The 16,812-nt window shown below is 43.9% G+C and overlaps 2 protein-coding genes across 6 annotated transcripts in view; one reads left to right on the forward strand and one right to left on the reverse strand.

Moving 5' to 3' along the window:
* The first annotated feature begins 5 nt into the window (after positions 1-5).
* Positions 6-15,669, forward strand: ADPRM (ADP-ribose/CDP-alcohol diphosphatase, manganese dependent). 3 transcript variants are annotated; one of them, XM_019013463.4, is made up of 4 exons: positions 6-108; positions 9,357-9,974; positions 10,888-11,000; positions 15,280-15,669. In XM_019013463.4, the coding sequence occupies exons 2-4, from the start codon at positions 9,374-9,376 to the stop codon at positions 15,448-15,450; spliced, it is 885 nt and encodes a 294-aa protein (XP_018869008.1). In that variant the 5' UTR covers positions 6-108; positions 9,357-9,373; the 3' UTR covers positions 15,451-15,669. The 3 variants fall into 3 exon arrangements, with proteins under 3 accessions (XP_018869008.1, XP_004058642.1, XP_055223909.1); XM_004058594.5 differs by having other exon boundaries at positions 9-108; positions 10,888-11,004; XM_055367934.2 differs by having other exon boundaries at positions 25-108; positions 9,533-9,974; positions 10,888-11,004.
* Positions 3,386-16,812, reverse strand: part of TMEM220 (transmembrane protein 220) — a 31,408-nt gene continuing 17,981 nt past the window's right edge. Inside the window, exons 5-6 of one of the 3 annotated variants that reach the window (XM_063700633.1) lie at positions 8,515-8,601; positions 3,386-5,480 (exon numbers count right to left, since the gene is read on the reverse strand). In XM_063700633.1, coding sequence (XP_063556703.1) covers positions 5,180-5,480; positions 8,515-8,601 — 388 coding nt within the window. In that variant the 3' untranslated portion in view covers positions 3,386-5,179. The remainder of the gene's footprint in view (positions 5,481-8,514; positions 8,602-16,812) is intronic. The other 2 variants (XM_055367935.2, XM_063700634.1) reach the window with 2 other exon arrangements.

Genomic DNA, 16,812 nt, shown 5'->3' on the forward strand with positions numbered 1-16,812 from the left:
TCCGCTTCCTCCGGAAGTCGGAAGGAGTCGCTCTGTCCGTCCCGCTCGTTGGTGGCGCTGTTACATAGCCCGTAGTCAGAGGCCTTTCGGCCCAGGGGCCGGCGCACGGTAGGTAGTTCCCTGTGGCTGGAGGCGGGTCCGGCGCGGGCTGGGCGGTGCTGCGGGGCCGCGGGACAGCGGAGTCCCGGGACAGCGGAGCCCCGGGAGGGGGGCTGCCTTAGGGGTCCAGGTGCGCGGCTGGGCCGAGGCAAGGCGGCCCCAAGCGCTGGGGGCGCCCCGCTTTGGTCGTGGGCTTCGGTGACCACAGCTAGCTCCTCGCCCCGGGGACACCCCCACCTCGGAAGAGAGAACACACTGCCTAGAGACCCACGGGACTGGGCAGCCCCCATAACCCTACCTTGTCTGGCCGACTTTGTCAACCTTGTCCCTGCCGGCCAAGAGGAAGTGCCAGAATGTTGACCCCTTTACATCTTTGAAATAGAAACCGACCCACTGCGATTGAAATAGTCTTTAACTTAAAAAGAAATTGCTAATTAGGATAATTTGAGTGGTTAGGGTGGTCTGGAAGAACTTTAAATGCCCAGCGCTTCTAGTTATTTAACATTATAATGTAACCTAATTAATAAAGCATAGCAGTGTGTAAAGAAATATAGACAGCATGATATCTCATCCGTTAACTTAGTCTTCCTGGGTCCCAGTTTCTTAAAATACTCTCACGGACTCCCTTGCTCCCTACAGTTTCGTTATTTGAAGTTTGTTATGGGTTCCTCATCTGGAACTGCTTATGTTCCTTGTTAATGAGGCCAAGAGCATTCGTAGGTTTTTCGTTGTTTGTGAAAGTCTAACTTCATTTCATCTGCCTTTATTTATATCTTAATATCCGCAATATTAACCACTCCCTCCCCGCCCCTACCTCGGTGGTTGCTTTACAAAATACAGAGAAATAAAAAAAGGAAAATCGTCCTCTAATTATCTTCCTTAACTACAGATCCCGCTCCTGTGTGGCTTTTTTTCCCCCATGGGACCGACACTGAGTAGGAGAAACTCGTGCTCTGATGATTGTTGGACCAGAGCATGGTTGGTTTGCTTGTTTTCTATGAGTTAGCCAAACTAGCCAACTGTTCTGTTCTCTAACCCAGTAACGGAACATAGTGTTACCTGTGTTTCTTGATTCGCGGTTGGACTAGAATTTTCAGAAATTTCTGCCAAAGTTCTTAAATGTTTGTTCAGCACTTCAAGCCGTTAATCAAACTATTTTTTTCTATCTTATAGTTGCCTGTGGGTAAGATTTTTACTCTTTTATCTTTGTGTGTTTGTTTGCCCAGGGATAATTTTTTCTTGTAATTGACAAAAAGACATAAAAGTACCTTGTGTAGTCAGGCAGATAGCATACAAAATTACTGTTCATCTCTAATTGCCCAATTGTAGGTTACCTGATCAGCCACCCAAATTAAGATTGAAGTCAGTGTTTCTAGCTGATCTATTAAATTTTATTTGCTAAAGTGCTTCTTTTAGTAGCAACTTCTTCATAGTAATTTTATAATATTAAATAAAATACTATCATTGAAAACAGTTCTTGGGGCCAGATGTGGTGGCTTACGCCTGTAATCCCATCACTTTGGGAGGCTGAGGTGAGTGGGTCACTGGAGCCTAGGAGTTTGAAGCTGCAGTAAGCTGTGATCGGGCCACTGCCTTCCAGTCTGGGCAACAAAGCAAGACTCTGCCTCTAAAAAATAAATAAAATAAATATAAAATAGTTCCTGGCTCAAAGTAGGTGTTTTATAACTGCATTTTGGATGAATTGCTAGTAACGCCTGAGCCTGATGGCAAGGACCCATGAAACTTTAGTGCCAGAAGGCGCCTACAGTGTTATCCCGTATAGACCTTATCACTTTTATTACTGCTGTGAAACCACCAAAGTCACCAAATGAGGTTTATGTTTTGTTTTCCAAGTTAGATAGTTTTCTTTTCTTTCTTTTTTTTTTTTTTTGAGACAAAGTCTCCCTCTGTCGCCCAAGCTGGAGTGTGCAGTGGTGCGATCTCAGCTCACTGCAACCTCCGCCTCCTGGGTTCAAGCGATTCTCTTGCCTCATCCTCCCGTGTAGCTGGGACTACAGGTGCGTGCCACCATGCCTGTCTAATTAAAAAAAATATATTTTTAGTAGAGACAGTGTTTCACCATGTTAGCCAGGATGGTCTCGATTTCCTGACATCGTGATCTGCCCGCCTCGGCCTCCCAAAGTGCTAGGATTACAGGCTTGCGCCACCACACCCGGCCCCAATTTAGATATTTTTCTTGAGAGAAGCAGGGCATGGATTAGTATCATCTGATATTGGTTCTATCAATAGTGATCAGATTTTGTTCTTGACATAACTTTAGGCTGGTTTGACTGGGGACAGCTAGGCCCTAACTTTTGTGAACTTCCTAGCACCCTGATGTGTTTACTTCATTTTTGTTCCAGGCCCCTGCCCCTTGTGCCTAACTCCTAACCACAAACATTTCCTGCCCCAACTTAACTTTCCTTTTGGTATGGTATCTGCGTAGAAAACGTTTGCTGCACCCTTAGGCTAGGAGCCTCTGTTACAATAGTTTCTCCTAACAAAGTCTCTCTCTATTAATCTCTAGACTTTCCCTGCTGCCCCCTTCACCTTTGACAACAGAGTGAAGGAAACATACTCTTTTCAGGGTAGAGCTACTTCTTTTACAAGTTCATTATTGATGCTTGAAGGCTTTCCACAAGGAACTTCAGCCTTCTGCCAATCTTAAGTATTGGAAAAGTTTTATTAGTATGATCTTATAGCAACTTTTCAGTAATTAAGCATCCTTGGGTATGGGAGGCCTGAGGCAGGTGGATCACTTGAGCTCAGGAGCTTGAGACCAGCCTGGGCAACATGGCAAAACCCTATCTCTACAAAAGAAAAAAAAAAAAAAGCAAAAAAAGTCAGGTGTGGTGGTACATGCCTGTAGTCTTAGCTACCGGGGAGGCTGAATTAGGAGGATCACTTGAGCCCAGGAAGTCGAGGCTACAGTGAGCCATGATTGCACCACTGCACTCCAGCTTGCGCAATAGAGCCAGAGCCTGTCTCAGGAAAAAAAAAAAAAAAAAAAAAAAAATCTCTCATGCCTAAGGTAGTTTTCTCAAAATACTGGCTGCTTATCCTGTACTATGACGTGATAGGAATTTTGAGAGCAGCTCTTGTAAACTTTTCTACATTATTCTCTTCTATTAAAATGTTGCCGTAGTTTCAGTTATGAGGCTCATTAGACAGATTTTCAGATATATAATTTTAAAATTATTTTCTTAACATGCATATAGTACTTTATGGTTTACAGAGATTTACAGAGTAATAGTTTACTGTGATCATAACTCAGTTGAAGCTCACGATAACCTATTGAGGGTTATTTTGCTTCAGGAAACACGAGGACTATAATTCAGTTCTGGGTTTTTCATTTCAAAGGGTTCAGCACTTCAAATACCTCTTTAAAACTTAGCGTAGCATGTAATAAATGGTGCAGGCAAACTTTGAAAACAAAGTTCACTAAAAACTTGCCATTCTCCTTTCTATTCAAAAGCGAAATATTTCCTTAGGTCTTCTAATTTTTCCGGATTTGATTTTCTCTAAATTTTTGAATTTTCTTTTTTAAAAAAACTTTATATATACTTTATTTTTTTATTTTTTTTTATTTTTTATTGATCATTCTTGGGTGTTTCTCGCAGAGGGGGATTTCGCAGGGTCACAGGACAATAGTGGAGGGAAGGTAGCAGATAAACAAGTGAACAAAGTTCTCTGGTTTTCCTAGGCAGAGGACCCTGCGGCCTTCCGCAGTGTTTGTGTCCCTGGGTACTTGAGATTAGGGAGTGGTGATGACTCTTAACGACCATGCTGCCTTCAAGCATCTGTTTAACAAAGCACATCTTGCACCGCCCTTAATCCATTCAACCCTGAGTGGATACAGCACATGTTTCAGAGAGCACAGGGTTGGGGGTAAGGTCACAGATCAACAGGATCCCAAGGCAGAAGAATTTTTCTTAGTACAGAACAAAATGAAAAGTCTCCCATGTCTACCTCTTTCTACACAGACACGGCAACCATCCGATTTCTCAATCTTTTCCCCACCTTTCCCCCCTTTCTATTCCACAAAACCGCCATTGTCTTCATGGCTCGTTCTCAATGAGCTGTTGGGTACACCTCCCAGATGGGGTGGTGGCCGCGCAGAGGGGCTCCTCACTTCCCAGTAGGGGCGGCCGGGCAGAGGAGCCCCTCACCTCCCGGACGGGGCGGCTGGCCGGGCCGGGGGCTGACCCCCCCACCTCTCTCCCGGACGGGGCGGCTGGCCGGGCAGAGGGGCTCCTCACTTCCCAGTAGCGGCGTCCGGGCAGAGGCGCCCCTCACCTCCCGGATGGGGCGGCTGGCCGGGCGGGGGGCTGACCCCCCCACCTCCCTCCCGGATGAGGCGGCTGGCCGGGCGGGGGGGCTGACCCCCCCACCTCCCTCCCAGACAGGGCGGCTGGCCGGGCGGGGGGCTGACCCCCCCCCACCTCCCTCCCGGACGGGGCGGCTGGCCGGGCAGAGGGGCTCCTCACTTCCCAGTAGGGGCGGCCGGGCAGAGAAGCCCCTCACTTCCCCGACGGGGCGGCTGGCCGGGCGGGGGGCTGACCCCCCCCACCTCCCTCCCGGACGGGGCGGCTGGCTGGGCGGTGGGCTGTCCCCCCCACCTCCCTCCCGGACGGGGCGGCTGGCCGGGCAGAGAGGCTCCTCACTTCCCAGTAGGGGCGGCTGGCCGGGCGGGGGGCTGATCCCCCCACCTCCCTCCCGGACGGGGCGGCTGGCCGGGCGGGGGGCTGACCCCCCCACCTCCCTCCCGGACGGGGCGACTGGCCGGGCGGGGGGCTGACCCCCCCACCTCCCTCCCGGACGAGGTGGCTGCCGGGCGGAGACGCCCCTCACTTCCCAGACGGGGTGGCTGCTGGGCAGAGGGGCTCCTCACTTCTCAGACGGGGCGGTTGCCAGGCAGAGGGTCTCCTCACTTCTCAGACGGGGCGGCCGGGCAGAGACGCTCCTCACATCCCGGACGGGGCGGCAGGGCAGAGGTGCTCCCCACATCTCAGACGATGGGCGGCCGGGCAGAGACGCTCCTCACTTCCCAGATGTGATGGGGGCCGGGAAGACGCGCCCCTCACTTCCTAGATGGGATGGCGGCCGGGCAGAGACGCTCCTCACTTTCCAGACTGGGCAGCCAGGCAGAGGGGCTCCTCACATCGCAGACGATGGGCGGCCAGGCGGAGACGCTCCTCACTTCCCAGACGGGGTGGCGGCCGGGCAGAGGCTGCAATCTCGGCACTTTGGGAGGCCAAGGCAGGCAGCTGGGAGGTGGTTGTAGCGAGCCGAGATCACGCCACTGCACTCCAGCCTGGGCGCCATTGAGCACTGAGTCAACGAGACTCCGTCTGCAATCCCGGCACCTCCGGAGGCCGAGGCTGGCAGATCACTCGCGGTTAGGAGCTGGAGACCAGCCCGGCCGACACCGCGAAACCCCGTCTCCACCAAAAAATACGAAAACCAGTCAGGCATGGCGGCGCGTGCCTGCAATCGCAGGCACTCGGCAGGCTGAGGCAGGAGAATCAGGCAGGGAGGTTGCAGTGAGCCGAGATGGCAGCAGTACCGTCCAGCTTTGGCTCGGCATCAGAGGGAGACCGTGGAAAGGGGAGGGGGAGACCGTGGGGAGAGGGAGACGAGAGGGAGAGGGAGAGCACTTTTTTTTTTTTTTTTTTTTTGAGATGGAGTCTCGCTCTGTTGCCCAGGCTGGAGTGCAGTGGCGCGATCTCGGCTCACTGCAAGCTCCGCCTCCCAGGTTCACACCATTCTCCTGCCTCAGCCTCCTGAGTAGCTGGGACTACAGGCGCCCGCCACCACACCTGGCTAATTTTTGTATTTTTAGTAGAGATGGGGTTTCACCATGTTAGCCAGGATGGTCTCGATCTCCTGACCTTGTGATCCGCCCACCTTGGCCTCCCAAAGTGCTGGGATTACAGGCGTGAGCCACCACGCCTGGCCTATATATACATTTTTAAACACACATAAAAGTAGTTAGAATAAACTTCATGCACCCATTTCTAGCTTCCACAATTATCCTGTACTCACTGATTTTTTTGTGTGTCTGTATTTGATGGAGGGAGGGAGCTATTTTGAAAAAATTTCCTGACATTAGAATGCTTATTAATTCTAAGTTTCCTCACTGGAGGTGGCTTTGAGTTTTTGATCTCTCTGTTCACCAGGACCAATCTTTCTGAGCTCCCCCTACATGTCCCTGAACCAAGAAAGGAAAGGCTAAACTCGCCAGGAGAGTCAATTCCCTGACCACCTGGTTCTTTTTGCCCTGCCATACTCACTTCTGATCCTATCTTTCCCTGAATATGTTTCCGAAATCTGAAATGGCCCCAAATCAGAAATTTGAGCACCAACATGAAGCTCAAAGGAAATGTTCATTGGAGCATTTTGGATTTTGGATTTTCAGATCAGGAATGCTCAACTGTTAAGTATATTCCAAAATCTGAAAAAGTCCTAAATCTAAAACACTTCTGGTCCCAAGCATTTTGGATAAGGGGATACTAACCTTATTTTTAAAAGCCATGTATATTCAACACTTTGGATCTCTCTTTTTACCCCAGAACACATTGCTGTTTTGAAGTGTGTGCCCCTTGGTGCTTCTCTCCACATTAACTTTCCTTAAAAATTGCCAGTTCTTAGGATAGCCTTGAGTTTTTCTAAACTGAACTGTGTTCCAGTGGAAGGTGTATTTGAGAGGATTTTGGTATCAAATGACAGAAAATCAATTTGATTTAGCTTTAAGCCCAGGAGAATTTATATGCTGATATGTGTAACTAAATGACCAGTGTTCTAGCAGGGACAGGTGAATTTAGGTATTCAACTAATGTTTTCAGAAATCTCCATCTTTCCATCATTCAGAATCGTTTCCTTCTAAGTTGGATTTCTTGTCAGTTCATTTTTCTCCAAAAATTGAAGCCTTAGTTTATCAGCGTTTGTAGTAGTGGCAGTGCCTGTCCCAGGGCTGATGCTTATTGTGACCCAGGTTGAGTTACATGCCTACCCCTAACTGGCCAGAGGAAACTGGGTTTTTACGGGCCAGGTCTGGGCCATGCGTCTGCTATTTCACTTCCCCAGCCAGTGAATGGGGTTGGAGGTCAGACCACAAGAACTGAGAGTGGGGAATTGGATAAATGCCTAGAGAAAAATTGGGTGCTGTCACCTTAAGAACAGGAAATGAATGCTGGGTAGGCAAAAATAACAGCTGTCCACTGGAGAGAAGATCCAATTCATTGGGACTAAATCCCCTCTAGGAGATCCACCATACATATTATCACCATAAAGGCTCTGAGTTTAAAGATAACAACAAGCCCACTTGGCAGGGGATAAGATCACCCCCAGAAATAGTTTTCTCTTAAGAGTTAATATAACTCTTAATGGTTAATATAACCTTAATGGTTAATATCACCAAGGTTAATACAACCTTGGTGATAATATTCATGTTATATACTTGCGAAGTTATCTTCTGATTTGATTCTTCTATTAATCTGAACTTGGAATCGCAAATATTTGAAACCTAACATAAGGCTAAAGATTTTTAAACTGACTTAGATGGATTTTTGTCCTGTAATTGTATTGAAGTTACCCACTTTTCAAATCAGATTACCTCTCATTTATACACCCTCATACATACTGACTTGATATCTAATGAGATTTTCAGGTAGGGGCTGCAGGAAGAAATGGGCAAATTAAAAAAAAGTATGAGAACACCATGTTTAAGGATTTCCATCTCTTTCTGGTGCTGTTACCTATTTTAGGGCTAGTTATACCCAACCAGATTAAGGAAGAAAGTAGCTGAAACTCATAATTAGGTGGATTAAAGAGTGTATCATTAGTAACAACAGTTTTAGGATGAAAAGAGGCCCCTAATTCTCAAATAAGTCAAATTGAAGTCTTATCCTTATTCCAATTGTGGAGTTGTTGTTTTCGTCTCTTATAGGAGTACTCTTAGAGTTGGGATTTTACATGTCCACAGAGGATTAAGTAGGAACTCTGTAGATATATTTGTCAAATGACTAGAGATGGGGAGTCTGAAAGTAATTTTAGAAAGTCAAATGAATTTTTAGGTTTTAAATAATTCAGACATCACAGCAACAGTTTATTACTGTAGTCTTTATGACAAAAATTGTTGACAATTTAGAATCTTGGCCTTTGAGTTTTGTTTGAATCATTAGTGTTCTGGGCTCTTTTAAGAGATTATAATTTACAGTTTAAACAATCGAATAATAGTTTTTTCAAGTTTAAATCTTGCTCTTTTTGGCCGCTGAGGCAGGGCAGAGATCATTTGTAAGAAGAAAAGATTTCATATTTTCGGTTTTGATTGTGGGGTAGGTTAATATTCAAGTTAAAACGAAAAAAAAATCCTGGTTTAAATTAGGATCCAGGGCTGGGTGTGGTGTCTCTTACCTGTAATCCCAGCTACTTGGGAGGCTGAGGTGGAAGGATTGCTTGAGCCCAGGAGTCCACGACCAGCCTGGGCAACATAGTGAGACCCTGTCAAAAACAAAAACAAAAACAAAAAACAAAAACCACAAACAAAGATAGCAAATTTTAATCCCAGCTATTGAAGAACCGGGAACCACTGCTCACAGAAATGATAATAGTCATGTCAGTTAGTTTTTGTGCTGGATTTTTGTTGTTGTTTAAAATTATTCCTCTCCTTTCATATCTGCATTGCCTCCCCCTCACCTATTCAGATATAAAATATGAGAAACTGGGTGACCTACCCACCAAAGAAGACAAAAGATTCAGTCTGACACAAAATAACCCATAACAGGAACCTTTTACAAAGTACATACGGTGAATGAATGTAATACACAGCTTTCCAAAAAAAAAAAAAAAAAATCTTGAAGTTTTGATAGAATTGTTTGGTGTTTGTGGGACAGGGGTATGTGTGTGTGCGTGTGCGTGTGTGTTTAAAATGAGTATTTCTTAAAAATTAGCAATTATTCCAGATTTAAATTGGGCTATATTAGCATTAGAATGTCTATTTATTGATAGGATAGTACCTTTTTGTAAATTGTTACTCTTCTGAAAGAGATTATCATCTGTTTTACAGAAGAGAAAGCAAGTGTTTTAGAGGGTTAGTAGTTTAGACCTAAGACTGTTGGGCTCTAAAGCCCATGTACTTTTTCCTGTACCAAGCTGCCTAATGAATTAACCTTTAACATTCCCTCTATCATTTTCTTAAGTGAAATTGGGAAACTAAAACGTTTATAATTTAGTTATCTTCTTTTTACTTTATTTAGAAACCTGTTTGGAGGTTATGGATGATAAACCCAATCCTGAAGCCCTAAGTGACAGTTCAGAGCATCTTTTCTCCTTTGGCGTTATCGCAGATGTTCAATATGCAGACTTAGAAGATGGCTTTAATTTCCAAGGAACCAGGCGGCGATACTACAAACATAGTCTTCTTCACTTACAGGGTGCCATTGAAGACTGGAATAATGAAAACAGCATGCCCTGTTGTGTCCTTCAGCTTGGAGATATCATCGATGGATATAATGCACAGTATAATGCATCCGAAAAGTCCCTAGAACTTGTTATGGACATGTTCAAGAGGCTTAAAGTTCCAGTTCATCATACATGGGGAAACCATGAATTCTATAACTTCAGTAGAGAGTATTTAACACACTCTAAACTTAACACTAAGTTTCTAGAAGATCAGATTGTACATCATCCTGAGACCATGCCTTCAGAGGATTATTACGCTTATCATTTTGTACCATTCCCTAAATTCCGGTTCATTTTACTTGATGCATATGACTTGAGTGTCTTGGGCGTGGATCAGTCTTCTCCAAAATACGAGCAGTGTATGAAGATATTGAGGGAGCACAATCCAAATACGGAACTGAATAGTCCTCAAGGTGAATTATTCCTTTGAGCTGAGAATCTAATAGATTGTCTTTAAATTCTTCAGCTACCTTTTATTCAGCAGGAAGATGGACAATTAAGGTAAAAGTATATTGTCACTTGTTCAGGGTCAGGATTTCTCACAAGCCTTCTCTCACATGGATTGGTTACAGTTGATTCAAGATTGATTTAACAGATATTTTAAATGCCTATTTTAGGCCGGGCACTTTTTCTAGGGGTAGATATTCCGAGCTGTAAACAATACTAACAATATTACTTTTTTGATGGCTGGAATGGAGGGAACAAACAGTACGTGGGCAAGACAGATGATAAATGAAACAGAAACAAGATTATTTCCATGGTCATAAGTGCTGCCAAGGAAATAGAGTATGATGTTATAGAGTGTTACGGAAAAGGATTAGGGTTGCTATTTTAGATTAGGTGATTAGGGAAGGTCTCTCCAAGGAGAAAGATATTTAAGCTGAGACCTAAATGACAAGGAGGAGTGGAGTCTCCCTTGGAATGAATGGGCATAGGGAGTTAGCAGACTGAGGGAAAAACCTGCAAAGGCACTAAATGGAGTAAGACTTGAGCATTGTTGAAGAGCACAGGAAAGGGCCAGTGGGGTGCAAGGTGATTTTGGAGTGTAAACGGGGCCAAGAATATGTAGCGGCTGAGTGGACTTAAGAAGTTTGCATTTTTAATATAATGGAAAGCCAGCGAAGTAAGCAGGGGACTGTCAAGAGTGAGATGCAGTGTGATTTATTTATATATTTCTCTAAATGCTTGTGATTTCCTATTTTAAGTTGATTGTTGCTAATCAGATATTCCTAAAGAAAAAACAAGTGTCTCTACATTAACTAAATTTGAATGTCCAAATGAGGGGAAAAATGACTTGATGGGGCTAACTTACTGAATTCATTTCAGGACTTTCTGAGCCCCAGTTTGTCCAGTTTAATGGAGGATTCAGCCAAGAACAGCTAAACTGGTTGAATGAAGTGCTAACATTCTCTGACACAAACCAAGAAAAGGTGGTGATTGTGAGTAAGTATTTAATTTATCTGATTACACTAACATTTTAGAGATTGGGAAAAGTTAGGCGTTAAAGCATACTAACAATATTTGTGTTTCGATATCCTCTTTCTATAAAATGGACACTTAGTTTAAAAATTTCTATTGAGAAACCACCTGAATATAAGATTAACATTTAAGGATGAACCAGGAAAAGGTAAATAACAGAAACATCTTGCCATATATTGGAGCCTGTGAGTTGGCCTTTTAGGTTCAAAGTCGAATTTCCTCAAATGAGATCAGTTTATGAAGTAATTTCTTTTTTAAACATTAATATTATTATTGAAATCATTGTAGAGTCACGTGCATTTGTAAGAAATAATTCAGAGCAATCACTTATATGCTTTGCTGTTTCCCCCAACATTAACATTTTGTAAAACTTTAGTATAATATCACAAGCAGAATATTGACATTAATACAAAAATAAAAACTCCAGAAGTTTGGCTTTTTCTAAGTTTCTTTTGTTTTTTGTTTTTTGAACCTTCTCTCCATAAGAGAAGCAAGAACCCAAAGGTGAGATGACTTCACCATGATAACTAAGACGTAAAAATTATCAAGAAACTTGACTCAAAATTAAGAACAAGCTGAATTCAGCCTGGCCAACATGGTGAAACCCTCTCTCTACTAAAAATACAAAAAAGAAATTAGCAGGGCATGGTGGTGCGTGCCTGTAGTTCCAGCCACTTGGGAGGCTGAGGCAGGAGAATTGCGTGAACCGGGAGGTGGAGGTTGCAGTGAGCCAAGGTTGTGCCACTGCACTCCAGCCTGGGTGACAAAGCAAGACCCTATCTCAAAAATAAATAAATAAATAAATACATAAATAAATAAATAAAACCAAGCACAAACAAAAAACACCAAGCTGAATTCTAAAGTGTGGAATCCAGGTTGCAATCAGCTTATAAAGGAGTTTGACACCACACTAAACAATTTGTTAGTGGAAGTCATTACCAGGGCTTGGATCCTTTCCTCAAGGTAGGAAGCCCTGAGTTTCATAAACTCTAATGAAGTAATTTCTAAGTGAGAAATTCAGTTAGGGGACCATACCAAATCTCAGCCTTAGAGACCTGCCTATCAGCAAAGTGGCCACCAAACAGAGGCCACTGCTGCCCAGATGCAGCAAAACTGGTATCACAGGGCATGTGTGCTACAGGCTCGGCTGGCAGTGAGCACTGTGCAAGCTGTGCCTCCCACACAGTCACAAGGAAGTTAGATTTGTATTTTCATTTAGAATCATTTTTGATGGGTACACTGCCATCAGAGATTGTAGGAATCCAGGGGTGCTTAAAACATACAAGCGTGTGTGTGCGCACGGGCACGTGAAAACGTACACGGAACTGAATTTGGGTTTGCAGCATGGCTGGGAGACTTGGTTTGGAGGTTGAGATTAGAGCCCTTGGTTTAGAGTTAGAATTGATGTGGGATAACAGGTGAGAAGGCTAGACTGAGAGCCGGAAGGACAGGATGCCATTCTGGCTCTGGTTTATATGAACTGTGTAGTCCTGGGGAAACAGCAAACCTACAAACTGCAGTGTTCTCAATAGTGTATCTAATGAAATTATGAATATGAAACCCCTGGCCAAGCACGGTGACTCACGCCCGTAATCCCAGCACTTTGGGAGGCTGAGGTGGGCAGATCATGAGGTCAGGAGTTCGAGACCAGCCTGGCCAACATGGTGAAACCCCGTCTCTACTAAAAATACAAAAATTAGCCGGGCGTGGTGGCAGGCGCCTGTAATCCCAGCTACTCGGGAGGCTGAGGCAGGAGAATCACCTGAAACCAGAAGGCGGAGGTTGCAGTGAGCCAAGATCACCCCACTGCACTCCAGCCTGGGCAACAAGAGTGAAACTCCGTCTCAAAAAAAAAAAAAAAACCCTTTGAAAATGATAGGCTATTCAGATAGTTGATTATATAAAACTATATTTCTATCTGTAAAGGTAGTTTTTACTTACTAATCTTCCACTGATGTGGTAAAAACACGTAGAAGGAGCAGAAGTGTTTCTGCTACCACTGGAATACCAGGTGTCATTCAAGGGTTGGAAGAGATGAGTGCCCTTGGGTTGTTGGAATGATGTGACACCTTTTGGCTCTATAATAAGTGGTCTCAGAAACTAGGATACTTCTTGACTTGTGTCTGCTTTTAAGTTTTCCACTCTCAGCCTGTTCTGGAGCTGAAAGGAAGCTAGAGTCATATAGCCAAACCTTTGAATTTTAAAGATAAGGAAACTGAAGCCCAAAGAGACTGAATTGCATAGCAGAATCATGGAGCTGCTGACAGCACTGAGACTAGAATCCATGCTTTATGTCTCCATCCCCTTTCCCATGTGATCCTGTGTTCTTCCCTTTTCTTTTTACTCATGGCGGTACACCTATCTAATTTAGCAGTCTCTTACATTTCTTCTACCATTTGATGTAAGCCTAGAAACTGGAAAAGCAAACTTTTAAAAACGGAATGATTGAAGTTTTCTTTAGTAAAGTTTAAAAGTTAAAGTGTAATAAAAAAATTTTCTTTTGCTTTTTAACTTTCATTATGGCTACTCCAAGGTCATCCTATACCTTTTGAATTTTGGCCATGCAGTTGGAAGGATAGAATTGCCATTAGCTGAGATAGGGGACACTGCAGGATGAGGAGTGCGAGTGGAGAGGGTAGGGGTTCAGGTTTGGAAATAGAAGTTTCAGATGCCTACTAGACATCAGTGGAGATGTTGAGTGGGCAGTTTGGACATTAGAAGTCTGAAATTCAGAATACAGATTTGGGCTAGATAATAAACGTGGAAGTTGAAAGAGTGTAGATGACATTTAAGGCATGTAAATCACTAAGAGATCACCAATGCATTCAGTATAAATAGAGAAGTCCGAGGACCAAGCATTCAGGCACTCCTGGTAAGACGTTGGGGAAATGAGGGGGAACCAGCATAGGAGACTGGAAATTAGTGGCCATTGAAGTTGGGGAAAAACTAGAAAGACACCCCTGGGAGAAACAGTGGTGTCCTGGAATCCAAGTGTTTCAGGGAGAAGGGAACAACTAATGGCGTCAAATGCTGCAGGACTTGATAGATGAGTCAATATGGCTTCGAGGTGCTGGAAAGCAGCACACGCCTTTGGACGCTTAGCCCTAAGGTGGTAATCAGCACATGTATGCACTTTAAAAAAAAAAAATTGTATTACAAACATATATTAAATAGAAGCATGTTTAAATTTTAGAATAAAAATGAACGGTAATAGACAAAAAGTGATTTAATGGGAAGATGCAACGTGAGCTGTACTTCAGAGTGAGAACCGTGGCTTGATCATAGATGTGTTGATGTCAGAAATTCGAACTTCTCCTAACTCTACTTCCACATATCTCCTGTGGATGCCAGTATAAATCTTCCCTGTTTTAACTCAGTTTTTCATCTGAAAAGTGGATATGGCTACCTTGATCTCATGAGTGTTTAAAGTCCCATAAATCAGTTCGGAGGCATTGTTTATGTCAATGACACATAATCCATGGCCCATGCCTAAACTGTTTATTTATTTATATTTACATTTTTATTTTTTGAGATGGAGTCTCGCTTTGTCACCCAGGCTGAAGTGTGGTGGTGTGATCTTGGCTCACTGCAACCTCCACCTCCCGGGTTCAAGCAGTTCTGCCTCAGCCTCCCGAGTAGCTGGAACTACAGGCACATACCACCACGCCTGGCTAGTTTTTGTATTTTTAGTAGAGACAGGGTTTCACCATGTTGTCCAGGCTGGTCTTGAACTCCTGACCTCAGGTGATCCGGCTGCCTTGGCCTCCCAAAGTGTTGGGATTACAGGCATGAGCCACCACACCCAGCCTGTTCTTTTATTTAGTGTTACATCATTCTGTGTATATAACATTCATATTTAAGGAAATCAATTGGATTGGATTCCAGCACAGCATCTGCCCAGTTTCAGGCTGCCTTTGCAGACTGCCCTGCATAGGACACCCTTGATCTTCCTCGGTGTTTGGGCAACTTGAGATGACGTAGGCCTCAGAGATTCCGGATTTTGCCTCTACAGCAGCCTGTCGCGCCTCATGTGAACTGTCTTACCCTTCTTCTATGCTCCAGAGATGTGGCTGTAGATGGCCTAGTTTTCTTGTGTGTGAATTCTCTCTGGTCTCAGTTCATTTGCATAATGAGATAGCAATTTTTTTTCTTTTTCTGAGTACTAGCTTTTAGCCATTTATTTTTATAGAAGAGATATTTCTTAATTGGCTCATAACTCTTCTTTTCTTTAACTAACAGGCCATCTTCCCATTTACCCGGACGCCTCTGACAATGTGTGCCTGGCCTGGAACTACAGAGATGCCCTGGCAGTCATTTGGTCTCATGAGTGTGTGGTGTGTTTCTTTGCTGGTCACACCCATGATGGTGGCTACTCTGAGGATCCTTTTGGTGTATACCACGTCAACCTAGAAGGAGTTATTGAAACAGCTCCAGACAGCCAAGCCTTTGGCACAGTTCATGTCTATCCTGACAAAATGATGTTGAAAGGGAGAGGCAGAGTTCCAGATAGAATTATGAATTACAAGAAAGAAAGAGCCTTCCATTGTTAGTCTAATTTATTTTAACTTGATAGAAAATGAGCTTTGTGTTTGTCCCTCCTAAACAAAAAAATAAAAATCCTCTGTCTCATTGTTTAGTATTCAGCTTGCATAACAAAATGTATTTATAGTTTCAGTGTGTGATGGTTGATAAAATACTCAGAAATTTTATTTTGGATCATGTATCCATTGTAAGTTAGAAACAAACCAGGGAGGAAACTGAGGCAGGGGTGTATAGTCCTCATAAGGGGCATATAGTCCTCATGAGGGATCTTATTTGGCCCTACCTGATTTTTTTTAACTTTTTACAAGGAGATTGTATTCACATGTGTTAACTATGTAACTTCAAGTTCAGCATATAAGCTCAGGTAAGCTTTTTCTATTCACCCTGCTGTGTAAATGAGCTTTGGACAATTTTTGCTCAGAACACCTATACTTGGATTTTTATAGGCTTGTATTCCCATTTTGTAAACAAAATTACCAATAGTTATTTCACGGGTAAGCGTGTGGCACTCCCATCCCTGTAAGAAGGGCCTCCAGAAAAGTCATGTAGTCCTCTTGGGATTCATAGGACCAAGTGGCAGTGCAGCCATGTGCCACCCGGCCTGGTCTGTTTGGGCCACCAGCCATTGCTGTGTGAAGCTACAGTAGGTAAATAAATTTACACTGACTCCCTTTATACACTAATGGGACACGTTTAACACCGTTTTCATATATGCTAAGGCTTATGTGTAGAAACATTAGATGGCAAATGGGGACTATTCAGGTGTGGAGAAAGTTTGATTCAGGGCCTAAACAACTATAAGAAATAAGCATGCCTGTTGAATACATGGGCACTATAGGGATATAAAGGAGTGTTAGCTTTCTATGGCTGCTGTAACAAATTCCCACAAACGTGGTGGCTTAAACCAACATATACTTGTTCTCTTGCAGTTCTGGAGGTCAGAAGTCTGAAATCATTTCCACTTGGCTGAAACCAAGGTGTTGGCATGGCCATGCTCCCTGAGGAGGGTCTAGGAGAAATCCTTTTCCAGCCTCCAGAGCTGTACTTCTTGCATTCTGTGGCTCATGGCCCCTTCTTCTGTCTTCAAAGCCAGCAGTGTAGCATCTTCAAATCTTTCTTTACTGTCGTATCATATTCTCTGCTGTCTGTAGTCAGATCTACTTCAGCCTTCGTCTTGCAATGACACTTGTAGTAACATTTAGGGCCCAACCAGATAATCCAGGTAACCCC

The sequence above is a fragment of the Gorilla gorilla genome, chromosome 19 (assembly GCF_029281585.2).
Source record: "Gorilla gorilla gorilla isolate KB3781 chromosome 19, NHGRI_mGorGor1-v2.1_pri, whole genome shotgun sequence".
Lineage (NCBI taxonomy): Eukaryota > Metazoa > Chordata > Mammalia > Primates > Hominidae > Gorilla > Gorilla gorilla.

Coding starts and splice junctions, on each gene's coding strand:
- ADPRM (XM_004058594.5), top strand. CDS start 9,374: ATGGATGATAAACCCAATCCTGAAGCCCTAAGTGACAGTTCAGAGCAT. Junction 9,975..10,887: donor GGAACTGAATAGTCCTCAAG/GTGAATTATTCC, acceptor AATTCATTTCAG/GACTTTCTGAGCCCCAGTTT. Junction 11,005..15,279: donor AGAAAAGGTGGTGATTGTGA/GTAAGTATTTAA, acceptor TTTAACTAACAG/GCCATCTTCCCATTTACCCG.